At 57.9% G+C, this 19287-nt stretch overlaps 1 protein-coding gene across 2 annotated transcripts; it reads left to right on the top strand.

Annotated features, from left to right (window-relative positions):
* The first annotated feature begins 6754 nt into the window (after positions 1–6754).
* Positions 6755–18542, top strand: LOC144954297 (adapter molecule crk-like). Of its 2 annotated transcripts, none has more exons than XM_078884821.1 (4): positions 6755–7259; positions 9113–9889; positions 11233–11381; positions 13982–18542. In XM_078884821.1, exons 1-4 carry the CDS (start codon positions 6827–6829, stop codon positions 14105–14107), a joined length of 1485 nt encoding a protein of 494 aa, XP_078740947.1. In that variant the 5' UTR covers positions 6755–6826; the 3' UTR covers positions 14108–18542. The 2 variants fall into 2 exon arrangements, with proteins under 2 accessions (XP_078740947.1, XP_078740946.1); XM_078884820.1 differs by having other exon boundaries at positions 9113–9895.
* Positions 18543–19287: the final 745 nt, after the last annotated feature.

Raw genomic sequence — 19287 nt, 5'->3', positions numbered from 1 at the left:
GTGAGTCTGTGTGTGTGAGTCTGTGTGTGTGTGCCTGTGTGAGTCTGTGTGTGTGTGAGAGTCTGTGTGTCTGTGTGTGTGTGTGAGTCTGTGTGTGTGTCTGTGTGAGTCTGTGTGTGTGAGTCTGTGTGTGTGAGTCTGTGTGTGTGTGCCTGTGTGAGTCTGTGTGTGTGTGAGAGTCTGTGTGTCTGTGTGTGTGTGTGAGTCTGTGTGTGTGTGAGAGTCTGTGTGTCTGTGTGTGTGTGAGAGTCTGTGTGTGTGTGTGTGGGAGTCTGTGTGTGTGTCTGTGTGAGTCTGTGTGTGTGAGTCTGTGTGTGTGTGCCTGTGTGAGTCTGTGTGTGTGTGAGTCTGTGTGTGTGTGAGAGTCTGTGTGTCTGTGTGTGTGTGAGAGTCTGTGTGTGTGTGTGAGTCTGTGTGAAAGTCTGTGTGTGTGTGAGTCTGTGTGTGAGTCTGTGTGTGTGTGAGAGTCTGTGTGTGTGTGCTTGTGTGAGTCTGTGTGTGTGTGTGTGAGTCTGTGTGTGTGTGAGAGTCTGTGCGTGTGTGTGAGAGTCTGTGTGTGTGTGTGTGAGAGTCTGTGTGTGTGTGAGTCTGTGTGTGAGTCTGTGTGTGTGTGTGAGAGTCTGTGTGTGTGTCTGTGTGTGTATGTGTGAGTCTGTGTGTGTGTGTCTGTGTGTCTGTGCGTGTGTGTGTGAGTCTGTGTGTGTGAGTCTGTGTGTGTGAGAGTCTGTGTGTGAGTCTGTGTGTGTGTGAGTCTGTGTGTGAGTCTGTGTGTGTCTGTGTGTGTGTGTGTCTGTGTGTGTGTGAGTCTGTGTGTGTGTGAGTTTGTGTGTGAGTCTGTGTGTGTGTGAGTCTGTGTGTGTGTATGGGAGTCTGTGTGTGTGAGTCTGTGTGTGAGTATGTGTGTGTGTGTGTCTGTGTGTGTGAGTCTGTGTGTGTCTGTGTGTGTGTGAGTCTGTGTGTGTGTGTGAGTCTGTGTGTGTGAGTCTGTGTGTGTGTATGGGAGTCTGTGTGTGTGAGTCTGTGTGTGAGTATGTGTGTGTGTGTGTGTCTGTGTGTGTGAGTCTGTGTGTGTCTGTGTGTGTGTGTCTGTGTGTGTGAGTCTGTGTGTGAGTCTGTGTGTGTGTGAGTCTGTGTGTGTGAGAGTTTGTGTGTGAGTCTGTGTGTGTGTGCCTGTGTGAGTCTGTGTGTGTGTGTGAGTCTGTGTGTCTGTGTGTGAGTCTGTATGTGTGTGAGTTTGTGTGTGAGTCTGTGTGTCTGTGTGTGTGAGTCTGTGTCTGTGTGTGAGTAGGTCTGTGTGTGAGTCTGTGTATGTGTGTCTGTGTGTGTGTGTGTGAGTCTGTGTATGAGTCTGTGTATGTATGTGTGTGAGTCTGTGTGTGTGTGTGTGAGTCTGTGTGTGAGTCTGTGTGTGTGTGTGAGTCTGTGTGTGTGAGTCTGTGTGTGAGTATGTGTGTGTGTGAGTCTGTGTGTGTGAGTCTGTCTGTGTGTGTGAGTCTGAGTGTGTGTGAGTCTGTGTGTTTCTGAGTCTGTGTGTGTGAGTCTGGTCTGACAAAACAACCACCTGCCTCCTCGTTGCTGCCAGACGGCAACGCTGTGGTGGGCAGCAGTGCCGTGGCGATATGGACAATTGTTGATTGACCTTTCCCCTCAGGGCTTTGGACGGGTGTGAGGGGCTGGTAACCCCTCCACCTTCAATCCAAATACCACTAAACCGTAGAGAAAATATCCTATTAATAAGCTTGTACCGGAGGCCCCGGGGGGACAGGCGTCTATGACGTCTCTTGGCCAAAACCCATTTGGCGGAGCCAAGAGATTGAATCTTCACCCTCGGGGCTCCTCCAGAAACAACGAAAAGCCACTGTGGGTGGCCACGTGGAATGTTCGAACGCTCACTGCGGATTAGAGGCTGCCACTCCTCTGTCGGGAGCTGGACCGGTACCGCCTGGGTCTCTTTGGTATTCAGGAGGTCCGGTGGACCGGTTCTGACTCCTGCCACCATGAGGGGTGGACAGTCCTCTACTCGGGGCAGGAGACTGCCAAACAACAGGGAGTGGCTCTTCTTCTGAACAAAAGAATGAAGGGGGCGTGGGAGCGTGGCGGTGAGGTGTGGGAAGCTGTAAGCCCCAGGCTACTTTGGGCGCGCCTTCCCATTAACCAGAGGCGAGGAGTGGTGGTCGTGGTTACTTATGCCCCCACCGAAGACGAACATCCGTGGAGGGATGCAGGCAAGGCCGATGAGTCAGATGCCTTCTACAATCTCCTGTCACAGGTGCTGGCTAAAGTGGCCCCTCAGGATAGAGTCATCCTGTTGGGTGACTTCAATGCCCGAGTTGGTCATGATGCTGGCACCTGGTCTGGAGTGATTGGAAGGCATGGGCCAGATCAGCTCAATAACAACGGTAGCCCATGGGCTTGTAATTACCAACACGCTGTTCTGGCATCGGCGCTTCCACACAACATCATGGATGCACGCCGGGTCTAAGCAAATACATCTGCTGGACTACGTAGTGACGGACCAGCGGATGCGGGCCCATGTCCTTGACACCAGGACCTACCGTGGAGCTGATCTGGCCTCTGACCATCGACTTGTCATCTGTAAGATGCGCCTGCCATTCTTCCACTCCGGTGGTGGGTGTACACCCAGGACCCCATTCAAACCCACAGTGGCCTGGTCTCAGTTAGCTGATGAAAGTTGCAAGCGAGAATTTCATCATCGCTTGCGGCTGGAGTTGGCATCGTCCCCCACTCCTCCTGATGTCGAGGGGAAATGGGCGAGGTTTAGGACTGTGACTCAGGCAGCTGCAATGGCTGCTTTGGGTACACGGACCAGACCTCCCCAGAGACCCTGGCTGACAGAGGAGGTGTTCAGGCTGGCTGAGAAAAAGCGTCAGGCCCATTCTCATCGTCTACAGCATCCCACGTCAGAGAATGAGGAGGCTTGTACCGCAGCCTTCGCTCGGAGGTTCGGAGAGCCGTGAGGCGCTGCAAGGATGGGTGGTGGTCGCGGGTTGCTGAGGAGATGGAGTCTGCCTCAGTGTCTCCCGCGATCACAAATCACTATTTAACTCCATCAAAAAAGTTACCTGCAGCGCCACACCTATCACCATCATTAGGGGAAAGCACAGTGATCCAATCTCTGACCCCCAGGAACAGGTTTTCATATGTGTGGTGGGTGTGTGGGTGTGTGTGTGGTGTGTGTGTGGTGTGTGTGTGGTGTGTGTGTGGGTGTGTGGGTGTGTGTGTGTGTGTGTGTGTGTGGTGTGTGTGTGGTGTGTGTGTGGTATGTGTGGTATGTGTGGATGTGTGTGGTGTGTGTGCTGTGTGTGTGGTGTGTGTGTGGTGTGTGTGTGTGGTGTGTGTGGTGTGTGTGGTGTGTGTGTGGTGTGTGTGTGGATGTGTTGTGTGTGTGATTTTCAGATTTGCTGAGCATTTCTGTGAGGTCTTGGGGGAGGGGAAATCCCTCAGCCTGTTAAACATCATGGGGCAAAGTGGGGATAACCCTGCTGAGGCTGCGGTGCCTCAAATATTGGAAGAAGAAGTCACCCCCTGTGAGTGGCTGGCTGAGGTGCCATCTGTTGAGGAAGTACTGAAGGCGATCCAGAGTCTGGGACCAGGAAAGGCACCGGGCAGAGATGATCTCCCAAGCGAAATGCTGAGGGAGGGTGGCGTTTGTGCACAGACTGCCCTACGTGATATCATAACAACAGTCTGGACCACTGGACGGGTTCTGCAGGATTTGAAGGATGCCCTGGTGGTCCCCCTCTTCAAGAGGGGGGACCGCACAGACTGTAACAACTACAGGGGCATCTCACTCCTCAGCATGTTGGGAAAGGTCCTGGCAAGGATTATTCAACATCGCCTTGCCAGGCACGCTGAGGAGAGGCTTGCGAAGCCCCAATGCGGTTTCAGGAAAGGGCGGTCCTGCACAGACGCAATATTTTCTGTCCGTCTGCTACAGCAGAGGTGTAGGGAATTCCAACAAGACCTACATCTCTGCTTTATTGACCTGGTCAAGGCCTATGATACCATCGGTAGGCCTGGGCTCTGGGTTGTTCTTCGTGCTTTCGGTGTCCCTGACCCTCTGCTAACAATCATTAAGGACCTTCATGACGGTGAGCGGGCCCGGGTAAAACTACGTGGCCGGGAGTCGGAGCCATTCCCTGTTTACTTTGGGGTGCGACAGGGATGTCCTCTGGCTCCCACATTATTTAACATCTATTTCGACCACGTAGTTCGTGAAGCCTTCCATAGCTGTTCTGGAGGAATTTCCATCTGGTACAGATACAATGGGAGGCTGATCGATGCCCGGGTGCGATCAAGTGATGGCTCCCTATTGGTCAACCACGTTATGTATGCCGATGATCTGGTAATAGCTGCTCATTCAGAGGAGGAGTTGGAGACGCTGCTGCTGAGACTGGAGCTTGCCACTAAGAGGTGGGGCCTTACCATCAGCCCCACCAAAACTAAGCACCTGACTGGGTATTTTGTACCATCGGACACTCCACCCCCACAACTCCCAATTGGTGATGGGGCAGTTGTGGAGAGAGTGGAGAGTTTCCCATACCTGGGCAGTGTGCTCATGACTTGCTTGGGTTTGACAGCAGAGGTCTCACTCAGAATCAGTTGAGTGGCATTATCTTTTCATCAGTTGCGTAATGCTGCTGTGTGGAAGCTGCCTGGTCTGTCGCTCCGCACGAAGCTTCGGGTCTTCTCTGCCACAGTAATTCCCTGCATTCTCTACGCTTGCAAAACGTGGACCCCCCTAATCCAACATTTTCGCCAATTAGAAACATTTAGGCTGGCCTGCCTACGATCCATCCTGGGTTTAACCAGGCTGGATTGTGTGAGGAGCTCACAAGTCCTTGAAAGATCTGGGCAAAGTCCCATCGGTGAGCTCCTCCGGCAGGCAAGGCTGCGTTGGCTGGGTCATGCAGCCCGCATGCCCAGCCACCGCATGCCTAAACAGCTTTTGTTCGGCCGGATCGAGGGGGCTAAACGGGCGCGGCACGGGCTAGAGAAGAGATGGAGTGATGTGGTACAGGAGGACGTGGAGCTGAGTGGACTTGCCGATGACTGGTACCAGCGGTGTCAAGATCGGCCTCTGTGGAGGAGGCTCGTGAAGGACGCTACTGGGCAGTTGGAGGCAGTCACCCTCCAACAACAACGGAGGGCGGAGGAGCGACGCTCACAACAACGAACGGAGCGCCGGGTGGCTAAAGCACAGCAAGTTGGCACAGTAGGGGGCACAGGTGGTGCATCAGCCAGTCATCTCGGTCATCTCGGTCAGTCGACCCGTGGCACCTGGGTCTGCCCCGTGACCTCCTGTCAGCGGGCGTTCGACACTTCACGTGGCCTCAGGGTGCACATGGCCTGGCACAAGCGTCGTGGTGACGTCACCGCCACTTAGTGGCGAATGGCGGTTGTTGTTGTTGTTGTCTATGTGAGAGTGGGGAGTGGTGGTGTAGCGGTTAGCGCTACGCTGCGCTACAAACCCGGCGACCCGGGTTCGATTCCCGCTCACGGCCAACACCAGTGACGATTATCTGAACCGGCCCTGGGCCTCCCCTAGGTCGACTCAGCCTCAAATGAGTCCCTGGTGCGATGTGTGAGGGAGACAAAGGCGGCCGGGCGTGGTGCTGGCAACCCACCCCCCCGTGTGCCGTTCCGGCCTTAACAGGTGCTCGCTAACAGCACTTGCCCCTGCAGTCTGTTAAGGCTACACGGGGGATCTTTGCTTGTTTATGCGTGTCCGTCTGTGCGATTCCCACTTTGTGTCGTCCTCTGTCTGTGTTACTTTGTCCGTGCTAGTTTGAGTTGGTGGCTCACGCGTGGATGGGGTTTGGACTACTACACCAGGTAGGTAGGTAGGCGGGTGGTAGGTGGTAGGTGGTGGTAGCTGCTTGTCGCTGGAAGCTAACAGCTGGTATCTGTTAGCTGGGGGTATCTGCCCACCATCACCACCGTCACCACCACCGTCGCCACCGCCACCACCACCGTCACCACCGTCACCAACACCGCCACCGTCACCACCGTCACCACCGTCACCACTACCACCACCGTCACCACCAACACCGCCACCACCACCGTCACCACCGCCACCGCCACCACCACCGTCACCACCGTCACCACCACCACCACGGTCACCACCGTCACCACCGTCACCACCACCGCCACCACCGTCAGCACCGTCACCACCGTCACCACCGTCACCACAGTCACCACCTTCACCACCACCATCACCACCACCACCACCTTCATTACCACCACCACCGCCGCCACCACCACCACCACCGCCACCACCGTCACCAACACCACCACCACCGCAACCACCACCACCGCTACCACCACCACTGTCACCACCACCACCACCACCGTCACCACCGTCACCACCGTCACCACCACCTTCACCACCACCACCATCACCGCCACCACCACCGCCACCACCACCCCCACCACCACCACCACCGTCACCACCACCACCGCCACCACCGCCACCACCGTCACCACCACCCCCACCACCGTCACCACCACCACCGCCACCACCGCCACCACCTTCACCACCTCCACCACCGCCACCACCGCCACCACCGTCACCACCACCCCCACCACCACCACCATCACCACCTCCACCACCACCACCCCCACCACCACCACCACCACCCCCACCACCACCACCGCCACCACCACCACCACCGTCACCACCACCACCTCCACCACCACCACCTCCACCACCACCACCCCCACCACCACCACCACCGCCACCACCACCACCACCGTCACCACCACCACCACCACCATCACCACCACCACCACCACCACCACCACCATGTCGTGGTACGTGGGCCCGCTGTCGCGTGCCGAAGCCGAGGCGTTGTTGGCACCGGCGGTCCCCGGCGCGTTCCTGGTGCGCGACAGCCGCTCCTGCCCCGGCGAGCTGGCGCTGAGTGTCGCCGAAGCGTCACCGGTGCAGCCGGGACCAGTCACCGGCTACCACCAGCAGCAGCATCACCGCACGGCGCGGATCTCGCACTACATCATCAACCGAGCCGGCGGCGAGCTCCGGATGGGCGACCGGCGTTTCGGCAGCCTGGACGAGCTGGTGGAGCATTACCGGCGTCACCGGCTGGACACCACCACGCTGCTTGTGCCGGGTGCCGGTGCGGGTGGTGGTGCCGGTGCGGGAGGAGGAGGAGGAGGGGCTGGGGGGGGGAGCAACGTGCAGGAAGTGGCAGAGAGGCGGGCGCGGTCGGAGTGCTCCGGTGGGTGGTGGTGGTGGTGGTGGTGACGGTGGTCATGGTGGTGATGGTGGTGATGGTGGTGACGGTGGTGACGGTGGTGACGTTGATGATGGTGATGATGGTGGTGACGGTGGTGGTGACGGTGGTGGTGACGGTGGTGACGGTGGTGACGGTGGTGGTGACGGTGGTGGTGGTGGTGACGGTGGTGGTGGTGGTGATGGTGGTGACGTTGGTGATGGTGGTGACGGTGGTGACGGTGGTGACGGTGGTGGCGGTGGTGATGGTGGTGACGTTAGTGATGGTGGTGACGGTGGTGACGGTGGTGACGTTGGTGACGTTGGTGATGGTGGTGACGGTGGTGGTGGTGGTGGTGACGGTGATGGTGGTGGTGACGGTGATGGTGGTGACGGTGGTGACGGTGGTGACGGTGGTGACGGTGGTGACGGTGGTGACGGTGGTGGTGGTGGTGGTGGTGATGATGGTGGTGACGGTGGTGGTGGTGGTGACGGTGGTGGTGGTGGTGGTGACGGTGGTGGTGGTGGTGACGGTGGTGACGGTGGTGGTGGTGGTGACGGTGGTGACGGTGGTGATGTTGGTGACGGTGGTGATGGTTGTGACGGTGGTGATGGTGGTGGCGATGGTGACATTGGTGACGTTGGTGACGGTGGTGACGGTGGTGACGGTGGTAACGTTGGTGACGTTGGTGACGTTGGTGACGTTGGTGACGTTGGTGACGATGGTGACGATGGTGACGGTGGTGACGGTGGTGACGGTGGTGATGGTGACGGTGGTGACGGTGACGGTGGTGACGATGGTGACGGTGGTGACGGTGGTGACGTTGGTGACGGTGGTGACGGTGGTGACGGTGGTGACGTTGGTGACGGTGGTGACAGTGGTGACGGTGGTGATGGTTGTGACGTTGGTGACGGTGGTGAAGATGGTGACGGTGATGGTGGTGACGGTGGTGGTGGTGGTGGTGGTGATGGTGGTGACGTTGGTGACATTGGTGACGGTGGTGACGGTGGTGACGGTGGTGATGGTGGTGACGGTGGTGATGGTGGTGACGGTGGTGACGGTGGTGGTGATGGTGGTGATGGTGGTGACGTTGGTGACATTGGTGACGGTGGTGACGGTGGTGACGGTGGTGATGGTGGTGACGGTGGTGGTGATGGTGGTGACGTTGGTGACGGTGGTGACGGTGGTGACGGTGGTGACGGTGGTGACGGCTCCACTTTTGCTGGCACCTGTGACAGGAGGTGATGATCACGACGATGATTTCAGCCCCTTGATTGAGCTGCTTGGATTTGCGATAGGCCAGCTCAAAGGTCGCAACTGGGTACCCGATACCCGTACCCTACCCGATACCCGGCTACCCGTACCCGGGTACGGGTACCCGTTTGCGACCCCGGTGCGGCCGGGTACGGGTAGCCGGGTAGACCGTGAGTCACTGGTGAGTCACCGTTTGTCACTCATTTCCCAACGTCTTGTCTCTTCTCACGATTCAAGTTCCTAGAATCAACCCACCCGCGCCTGCAACATGGCTTCATCCCAGAGGTCGCAATCGGGTACCCGATACCCAGGTACGGGTAGGGTACGGGTACGGCCGGGTACGGGTACGGGTACCCGTTTGCGACCCTGGTGCGGCCAGGTACGGGTAAGGAATCAAAACCCGTTTGCGACCTCTGGGCCAAGCTCGCTTCTATTAAAGTGCAACTCAGAGTGGGCCTGAAACCCCGCGCTAAAATTAATAATGAAAATAGAGACTTCGTTTTAACGCAGTTTTATTATGAATCGCGACACGGTGAGAATCACCACTCGGTGTCAACTTCACTCACTTCTCTCCCCCCACGCCGCCTCGCCCCGGCCTACGGCAGGCTCCGGCACCCTACGGCGCCACAACAAAGCGCGACCCCATCGCAGCACCACCACCGCCACCACCACCACCGCCGTCAACAACAACAACCACCAGCAGCACCAGCAGCAGCACCACGACCACAACAACGACCTTGCCTCCTCCTCCTCCACCGCCACCATTCCAGGCGAGCGACAGGCTTACGGCCCGCCGAGGGGTCTCAACGACGGCGGCCGGGACAACGGTGCCTGGCCTGGCGGCGGTATCGGTGGTGGCGTTGGTGGTGGCGTTGGTGGTGGCGTTGTTGCCGGCGTTGGTGGTGGCGTCGGTGGTGGCGGTGGTGGCGTTGGTGGTGGCAACCTGGAGTCCATCGACGGACTTGCCAGCGTCTCCCGCAAGCAGGCAACGCTGCCGCGCCGATCGAGATGTAACTCCGGCGGTGGCAGCGGCGGTGGCGGTGGCGGCGGTGTCGTCGCGGCCAGTTCAGCGGCAGCCTTGGCCGCTGGGGCCGGTCCCGGGTGTCTGGTGCGGGCCCTCTACGACTTTGACGGGAAGGACACGGAGGACCTGGCGTTCCGGCGCGGCGAGACGCTCACCGTGGTGGCCGCCGGGCCCGCCCAGGGCCAGTGGTGGACCGCCGCTAACGAGCGCGGTCGAGTCGGACAGATCCCCATGAACTACGTGGAGCTGCTGCCGCTGCCGCCGCCGCCGCCTCAAGGGGCCGCGGGCGAGGCGGTCCGGCCGCGGGGCGAGGAGGAGGAGGGAGCGAGATGGAGGCGCGGAGGTGGTGGAGGTGGCGGTGGAGGTGTGGAGGGGAGAGGTGGTGGAGGTGGCGGTGGAGGTGTGGAGGGGAGGGAGGGTGGGTGGTGGTAGTGGAGGTGTGGAGGGGAGGGAGGGTGGGTGGTGGTGGTGGTGGTGGTGGAGGTGTGGAGGGGAGGGAGGGTGGGAGGTGGTTGTGGAGGTGGTGGAGGTGGTGGTGGTGGTGGTGGTGGAGGTGGTGGAGGTGTGGAGGGGAGGGAGGGTGGGTGGGTGGTGAGGTGTGGAGGGGAGGGTGGGTGGTGTGGAGGGTGGGTGGGTGGTGAGGTGTGGAGGGTGGTGGAGGTGGTGGAGGTGGTGGTGGAGGTGTGGAGGGTAGGGAGGGTGGGTGGTGGTGGTGGTTGTGGAGGTGGTGGAGGTGGTGGTGGTGGAGGTGGTGGAGGTGTAGAGTGGAGGTTGGGAGGGTGGGTGGGTGGTGAGATGTGGAGGGGAGGGTGGGTGGGTGGTGGAGGTGGTGGAGGTGGTGGAGGTGGTGGAGGTGGTGGTGGAGGTGGTGGTGGTGGTGGAGGTGGTGGTGGAGGTGGTGGTGGTGGTGGTGGCGAAGGTGGTGGAGGTGGTGGAGGTGGTGGAGGTGTGGAGGGTAGGGAGGTTGGGTGGTGAGGTGGTGGAGGTGGTGGTGGCAGAGGTGGTGGTGATGGTGGAGGAGATGGAGGAGATGGTAAAGGTGGTGGGGGTGGAGGTGGTGGCGGCGGTAGTGGAGGCGGTAGAGGAGGTGGTGGTGGTGGTGGAGATGGTGCTGGAGGAGGTGGTGGTGGTGTTGTTGAAGGAGGTGCTGGAGATTGTGGTGGTGTTGGTGGTGGTGTTGGAGCTATGCGGAGTGCCGGTGCAGCGGTTAGCGCGCTACACTGCCAACCTGGCAGCGTGCTGGTGGAGGTGGCGGAAGAGGTGGTGGAGTCGGAGGCAGTGGTGGTGATGATGGTGGTGGTGTTGGTGGTGGTGGTGGTGGTGTTGGTGTTGGTGGTGGTGTTGGTGGTGGTGTTGGTGGTGGTGTTGGTGGTGGTGTTGGTAGTGGTGTTGGTGTTGGTGGTGGTGTTGGTGGTGGTGTTGGTGGTGGTGTTGTTAGTGGTGGTGGTGTTGGTGTTGGTGGTGGTGTTGGTGGTGGTGTTGGTGGTGGTGTTGGTGTTGTTGTTGTTGGAGCTATACAGAGTGACGCTGCAGCGGTTATCGCCGCGAACCTTCCCGGACACCCCGTTTCACAGCCAACGACACCTACACCACCTACACCACCTACACCACCTACACCACCGACACCACCACCACCACCGACACCACCTACACCACCGACACCACCACCACCACCGACACCACCACCGCTGTCTCCCACAGCCGGTGCAGCCGGTGCAGCCGGCGGCGTCAGCGGAGGCCACAGCGGCAGCCACGGTGGAGGCCTGCTGGGGGTGAGGGTGCCGGTCTACGCGAGGGTGGTGCAGGATCGCACTCCGACTCCCTACGACACGAGCGCCCTCAGGCTCAAGGTGAAGCCGCTCCCGGCGATTGAGCCGAGGCGAGCGGAGAGAGCAGAGGCCGCTAACGGGCTTTGATTCCTTACCCCCCGTGCCCGTACCCGGCCGCACCAGGGTCGCAAACTCTCCCACTCACTCACCCACTCACTCACTCACTCACCCACTCACTCACCCACTCACCCACTCACTCACTCACCCGCTCACTCACTCACCCACTCACCCACTCACTCACTCACTCACCCACTCACCCACTCACTCACTCACTCACCCACTCACTCACCCACTCACCCACTCACTCACCCACTCACCCACTCACTCACTCACTCACCCACTCACCCACTCACTCACTCACCCGCTCACTCACCCACTCACCCACTCACTCACCCACTCACCCACTCACTCACTCACTCACCCACTCACCCACTCACTCACTCACCCGCTCACTCACTCACCCACTCACCCACTCACCCACTCACCCACTCACTCACTCACTCACCCACTCACCCACTCACTCACTCACCCACTCACTCACCCACTCACCCACTCACTCACCCACTCACCCACTCACTCACTCACTCACCCACTCACCCACTCACTCACTCACCCGCTCACTCACTCACCCGCTCACTCACTCACCCACTCACCCACTCACTCACTCACTCACCCACTCACCCACTCACTCACTCACTCACCCACTCACTCACCCACTCACCCACTCACTCACCCACTCACCCACTCACTCACTCACTCACCCACTCACCCACTCACTCACTCACCCGCTCACTCACTCACCCACTCACCCACTCACTCACTCACTCACCCACTCACCCACTCACCCACTCACTCACTCACTCACCCACTCACTCACCCACTCACCCACTCACTCACTCACTCACCCACTCACCCACTCACTCACTCACCCGCTCACTCACTCACCCACTCACCCACTCACTCACTCACTCACTCACTCACCCACTCACTCACCCACTCACCCACTCACTCACTCACTCACCCACTCACCCACTCACTCACTCACCCGCTCACTCACTCACCCACTCACCCACTCACTCACCCACTCACCCACTCACTCACTCACTCACCCACTCACTCACCCACTCACCCACTCACTCACCCACTCACGAACTCACTCACTCACTCACTCACCCACTCACTCACTCACCCGCTCACTCACTCACCCACTCACAAACTCACTCACTCACCCGCTCACTCACTCACCCACCCACGAACTCACTCACTCACTCACTCACCCACTCACCCACTCACGAACTCACTCACTCACCCACTCACCCACTCACTCACCCACTCACGAACTCACTCACTCACTCACTCACCCACTCACTCACTCACCCGCTCACTCACTCACCCACTCACAAACTCACTCACTCACCCGCTCACTCACTCACCCACCCACGAACTCACTCACTCACTCACTCACCCACTCACCCACTCACGAACTCACTCACTCACCCACTCACCCACTCACTCACCCACTCACGAACTCACTCACTCACTCACTCACTCACCCACTCACTCACTCACCCGCTCACTCACTCACCCACTCACAAACTCACTCACTCACCCGCTCACTCACTCACCCACCCACGAACTCACTCACTCACTCACTCACTCACCCACTCACCCACTCACGAACTCACTCACTCACCCACTCACTCACCCACGCACCCACTTACTCACCCACCAACCAGAGGTCGCAAACGGGTTTTGATTCCTTACCCTACCCGGCCGCACCAGGGTCGCAAACGGGTACCCGTACCCAGCCGGGTACGGGTAGCCGGGTATGGGGTAGGGTACGGGTATCGGGTAGGGTGCGGGTATCGGGTAGGGTGCGGGTATCGGGTAGGGTACGGGTATCGGGTAGGGTGCGGGTATCGGGTAGGGTACCGGTATCGGGTAGGGTGCGGGTATCGGGTAGGGTACGGGTATGGGGTAGGGTGCGGGTATCGGGTAGGGTACGGGTATGGGGTAGGGTACGGGTATTGGGTAGGGTGCGGGTATCGGGTAGGGTGCGGGTATCGGGTAGGGTACGGGTATCGGGTAGGGTGCGGGTATCGGGTAGGGTACCGGTATCGGGTAGGGTGCGGGTATCGGGTAGGGTACGGGTATGGGGTAGGGTACGGGTATGGGGTAGGGTACGGGTATCGGGTAGGGTGCGGGTATCGGGTAGGGTGCGGGTATGGGTAGGGTACGGGTATGGGGTAGGGTACGGGTATGGGGTAGGGTACGGGTATGGGGTAGGGTGCGGGTATCGGGTAGCCGGGTATGGGGTAGGGTACGGGTATGGGGTAGGGTGCGGGTATGGGTAGGGTACGGGTATCGGATAGGGTACGGGTATCGGGTACCCGGTTGCGACCTCTGGGAGAGACCCAGCGACTGGGACGGAGACCCTGGCACCAACTTGTTAATTGCCTTCCTCTGTGATGACTTCACCGAAAGAACCAAGAAAATGAATCCGTAGCAGTCACCAACAGCTCGAAATCGAAATTTTGTGACCTCGGTGTTAATGTAGACACGTGGTTGAGTCCACCTACCACCCCCCCTCTGAGTCACTCATTGTTTGTGTCCACCTCCAGGTGGGCGAGGTGGTCAAGGTGGTGAGGGTGGACGTCAGCGGCCAATGGGAGGGCGAGGTGGCCGGGAGACGCGGCTTCTTCCCCTTCACCCACGTGCAGCTGCTGCCCCCCGGGCCTCCTCGCTGAGAGACGCGGCGGTGGGAGACGCTGCCCCTCCCCTCCCCACCCACACCCCCAGCCCCACCGGGAGATGATGATGATGGTGGTGGTGGTGGTGGTGGTGCCGGCCACAACTCAAATAGAGAAGACGGTAGTGGTGGTGGTAGTGGTTGGGGAGACGCTGGAAGATGGTGGGAGGTGCTGGAAGATGGTGGGAGACGCTGGGACACTCCGTTGAGATGCTGAAAGGAGCGGGGAGATACTGGGAGATGGTGGGGGATGGTGGGACACTCCGTTGAGACGCTGGAAGATGGTGGGAGACGTTGGGACACTCCGTTGAGATGCTGAAAGGAGCGGGGAGATACTGAGAGATGGTGGGGGATGGTGGGTCACTCCGTTGAGACGCTGGAAGATGGTGGGAGACGTTGGGACACTCCGTTGAGATTCTGAAAGGCAACGGGAGATGCTGGAAGATGGTGGGAGACGCTGGAAGATGGTGGGAGACGCTGGGACACTCCGTTGAGATGCTGAAAGGAGCGGGGAGATACTGGGAGATGGTGGGGGATGGTGGGACACTCCGTTGAGACGCTGGAAGATGGTGGGAGACGTTGGGACACTCCGTTGAGATGCTGAAAGGAGCGGGGAGATACTGAGAGATGGTGGGGGATGGTGGGTCACTCCGTTGAGACGCTGGAAGATGGTGGGAGACGTTGGGACACTCCGTTGAGATTCTGAAAGGCAACGGGAGATGCTGGAAGATGGTGGGAGACGCTGGAAGATGGTGGGAGACGCTGGGACACTCTGTTGAGATGCTGAAAGGCACCGGGAGATACTGGGAGATGGTGGGGGATGGTGGGACACTCCGTTGAGATGCTGGAAGGCAACGGGAGGTGCTGCCCCCCCCCCCCTGCCCACACCCCCCTGCCCCCCGCCCCACCGGGAGATGATGATGATGGTGGTGATGATGATGTCGACTACGGTGGTGGTGGTGGTTGTGGTGGTGGTTGTGGTGGTTGGGGAGACGCGAGGGGAGATGCTGGCAGATGCCGGGAGACGCTGGGACACTCCGAGGAGACGCTGGAAGATGGTGGGACACTCCGTTGAGATGCTGAAAGATGGTGGGAGACGCTGGGACACTCCGTCGAGATGCTGGAAGATGATGGGAGACGCTGGGACACTCCGTCGAGATGCTGGAAGATGATGGGAGACGCTGGGACACTCCGTTGAGATGCTGAAAGATGGTGGGAGACGTTGGGACACTCTGTTGAGTCGCTGGAAGATGGTGGGAGACATTGGGACACTCCGTTGAGATGCTGGAAGATGGTGGGAGACGCTGGGACACTCCGTTGACACGCTGGAAGATGCCGGGAGACATTGGGACACTCCGTTGAGATGCTGGAAGATGGTGGGAGACGCTGGGACACTCCGTTGACACGCTGGAAGATGCCGGGAGACATTGGGACACTCCGTTGAGATGCTGGAAGATGGTGGGAGACGCTGGGACACTCCGTTGAGATGCTGGAAGATGGTGGGAGACGCTGGGACACTCCGTTGAGATGCTGGAAGATGGTGGGAGATGCTGGGACACTCCGTTGAGATGCTGGAAGATGATGGGAGACGTTGGGACACTCCGTTGTGATGCTGGAAGATGGTGGGAGACGCTGGGACACTCCGTTGAGATGCTGGAAGATGGTGGGAGACGCTGGGACACTCCGTTGAGATGCTGGAAGATGGTGGGAGACGCTGGGACACTCCGTTGAGATGCTGGAAGATGGTGGGAGACGCTGGGACACTCCGTTGTGATGCTGGAAGATGGTGGGAGACGCTGGGACACTCCGTTGAGATGCTGGAAGATGGTGGGAGACGTTGGGACACTCCGTCGAGATGCTGGAAGATGATGGGAGACGTTGGGACACTCTGTTGAGATGCTGAAAGATGGTGGGAGACGTTGGGACACTCTGTTGAGTCGCTGGAAGATGGTGGGAGACATTGGGACACTCCGTTGAGACGCTGGAAGATGCCGGGAGACGCTGGAAGATGCCGGGAGACGTTGGGACACTCCGTTGAGATGCTGGAAGATGGTGGGAGACGTTGGGACACTCCGTTGAGATGTTGGAAGATGGTGGGAGACGCTGGGACACTCCGTTGAGATGCTGAAAGATGGTGGGAGACGTTTGGACACTCCGTTGAGATGCTGGAAGATGGTGGGGGATGCTGGGACACTCCGTTGAGATGCTGGAAGATGCCGGGAGACGTTTGGACACTCCATTGAGATGCTGGAAGATGGTGGGAGACGTTGGGACACTCCGTTGAGATGCTGGAAGATGGTGGGAGACGCTGGGACACTCCGTTGAGATGCTGGAAGATGGTGGGAGACGTTGGGACACTCCGTTGAGATGCTGGTAGATGGTGGGAGACGTTGGGACACTCAGTTGAGATGCTGGAAGATGATGGGAGACGTTGGGACACTCCGTTGAGATGCTGGAAGATGATGGGAGACGCTGGGACACTCCGTTGAGATGCTGGAAGATGGTGGGAGACGCTGGGACACTCTGTTGAGATGCTGGAAGATGGTGGGAGACGCTGGGACACTCCGTTGAGACGCTGGAAGATGATGGGAGACGCTGGGACACTCCGTTGTGATGCTGGAAGATGATGGGAGACGTTGGAACACTCTGTTGAGATGCTGGAAGATGGTGGGAGACGTTGGAACACTCTGTTGAGATGCTGGAAGATGGTGGGAGACGTTGGGACACTCCGTTGAGATGCTGGAAGATGATGGGAGACACTGGGACACTCTGTTGAGATGCTGGAAGATGATGGGAGACGCTGGGACACTCTGTTGAGATGCTGGAAGATGATGGGAGACGTTGGAACACTCTGTTGAGATGCTGGAAGATGGTGGGAGACGTTGGGACACTCCGTTGAGATGCTGGAAGATGATGGGAGACGCTGGGACACTCTGTTGTGACGCTGGAAGATGGTGGGAGACGTTGGAACACTCCGTTGAGATGCTGGAAGATGATGGGAGACGTTGGAACACTCTGTTGAGATGCTGGAAGATGGTGGGAGACGTTGCAACACTCTGTTGAGATGCTGGAAGATGGTGGGAGACGTTGGGACACTCCGTTGAGATGCTGGAAGATGATGGGAGACGCTGGGACACTCTGTTGAGATGCTGGAAGATGGTGGGAGACGCTGGGACACTCCGTTGAGACGCTGGAAGATGATGGGAGACGCTGGGACACTCCGTTGTGATGCTGGAAGATGGTGGGAGACGTTGGGACACTCCGTTGAGATGCTGGAAGATGATGGGAGACGCTGGGACACTCTGTTGAGATGCTGGAAGATGGTGGGAGACGTTGGGACACTCCGTTGAGATGCTGGAAGATGGTGGGAGACGCTGGGACACTCCGTTGAGATGCTGGAAGATGATGGGAGACGCTGGGACACTCCGTTGTGATGCTGGAAGATGGTGGGAGACGTTGGGACACTCTGTTGAGATGCTGGAAGATGGTGGGAGACGCTGGGACACTCCGTTGAGATGCTGGAAGATGATGGGAGACGTTGGGACACTCCGTTGTGATGCTGGAAGATGGTGGGAGACGCTGGGACACTCCGTTGAGATGCTGGAAGATGATGGGAGACGCTGGGACACTCCGTTGAGATGCTGGCAGATGCCGGGAGATTCTGGAAGATGGTGCGAGACGCTGGGACACTTCGTTGAGATGCTGGAAAATGCCGGGAGACGTTGGGACACTCCGTTGAGATGCTGGAAGATGGTGGGAGACGTTGGGACACTCCGTTGAGATGCTGGAAGATGCCGGGAGACGTTGGGACACTCCGTTGAGATGTTGGCAGATGCCGGGAGATGCTGGAAGATGCCGGGAGACGCTGGGACACTCCGTTGAGATTCTGAAAGGAGCCAGGAGATTTTGGAAGATGGTGGGAGACGCTGGGACACTCCGAGGAGACGCTGGGAGACGCTGGGAGATTCTGAGAGACTCGGGGGAGACGCTGGGAGACGCGGGGGAGACGCCGGGAGACGCTGGGACACTCCGAGGAGATTTTGAAAGGCGCCGGGAGATGCTGGAAGATGGTGGGAGATTCTAGGAGACGCGGGGAAACGCTGGGAGACTTGGGGGAGACGCTGGGAGACGCTGGGAGACGCGTTGAGATGCTGGAAGATGGTGGGAGACTGCAGGGAGACGCTGGGAGAGTTTCCGTGGGAGATGACAAAGACTCCTTTCCCGACACTTCACTGATTCGGGCCTCCGAGGGTACCGCACATGAACATTTGGCAACCATTGTACGATGCTGAAGACCAACGCAAGAGGAGATGTGGACCTTATTGGTAGCAGTAGTGGTAGATAGGCCGCATCAACATTGAGACATCATCGGCAACAACATTGTCTGAGCGTCGGTTTTAACCTTTATGGCAATAAAACAGTTCGTGTTAAGATGTTAAAACAGCAAACAGAAATCTTTTTTTTGGGGGCAAGGAATCTCGTCTGCTGCCGCATTAACCACACACGCCCATCGTGGTGAAACATGCAAACAAAAACATGTCCTGGTAGAAGGGAAATAATAAAATAATAAAAATAAAACATAATAAAATAACGAAAAAACCAAGAAGATGAATCCCTGCAGCCACGAAAGCTTTAAATCGAAATATAATACAATAATTCAGACTCTGTCTTCTCGACAGACCTGCTCTTCACCTGAGGACGGCTGCTTGCGTTGTGGCCGAAACGTCGTGAGAATTGTATTTTGTTATGTTTTATTTTTATTATTTTATTATTTCCCTTTTACGTGACTTTACCGAAAGAACCAAGAAGATGAATCCCTGCAGTCACGAAAGCTTTAAATCAAAAAATGTCCTGGTAGTATAATATAAATAACAAAAACATGCCATGAAAGTATAATATAAATAAACAAAAACATGTCCTGGTAGTATAATATAATAACAAAAACATGTCCTGGTAGCAGAGGTGGGACAAAGTCATTGTTATGCAAGTCCAAGTCGAGTCGCAAGTCATCAAATTCATGACTCGAGTCTGACTCGAGTCCAAGTCACATGACTCGAGTCCACACCTCTGCCTGGTAGTATAATATAATAACAAAAACATGTCCTGGTAGTATAATATAAATTAACAAAAACATGTCTTGGTAGACATTTACACCATTGGAACCTCATTTGCCAGTAA

Source organism: Lampetra fluviatilis, unplaced genomic scaffold (genome assembly GCF_964198595.1).
Source record: "Lampetra fluviatilis unplaced genomic scaffold, kcLamFluv1.1 SCAFFOLD_140, whole genome shotgun sequence".
NCBI lineage: Eukaryota > Metazoa > Chordata > Hyperoartia > Petromyzontiformes > Petromyzontidae > Lampetra > Lampetra fluviatilis.
Note: the sequence above shows the minus strand (reverse complement) of the source record. Positions and strands in the feature narration are given on the sequence as shown.

Coding starts and splice junctions, on each gene's coding strand:
- LOC144954297 (XM_078884820.1), top strand. CDS start 6,827: ATGTCGTGGTACGTGGGCCCGCTGTCGCGTGCCGAAGCCGAGGCGTTG. Junction 7,260..9,112: donor GGCGCGGTCGGAGTGCTCCG/GTGGGTGGTGGT, acceptor GGCCTACGGCAG/GCTCCGGCACCCTACGGCGC. Junction 9,896..11,232: donor TGGTGGAGGTGGCGGTGGAG/GTGTGGAGGGGA, acceptor TGTCTCCCACAG/CCGGTGCAGCCGGTGCAGCC.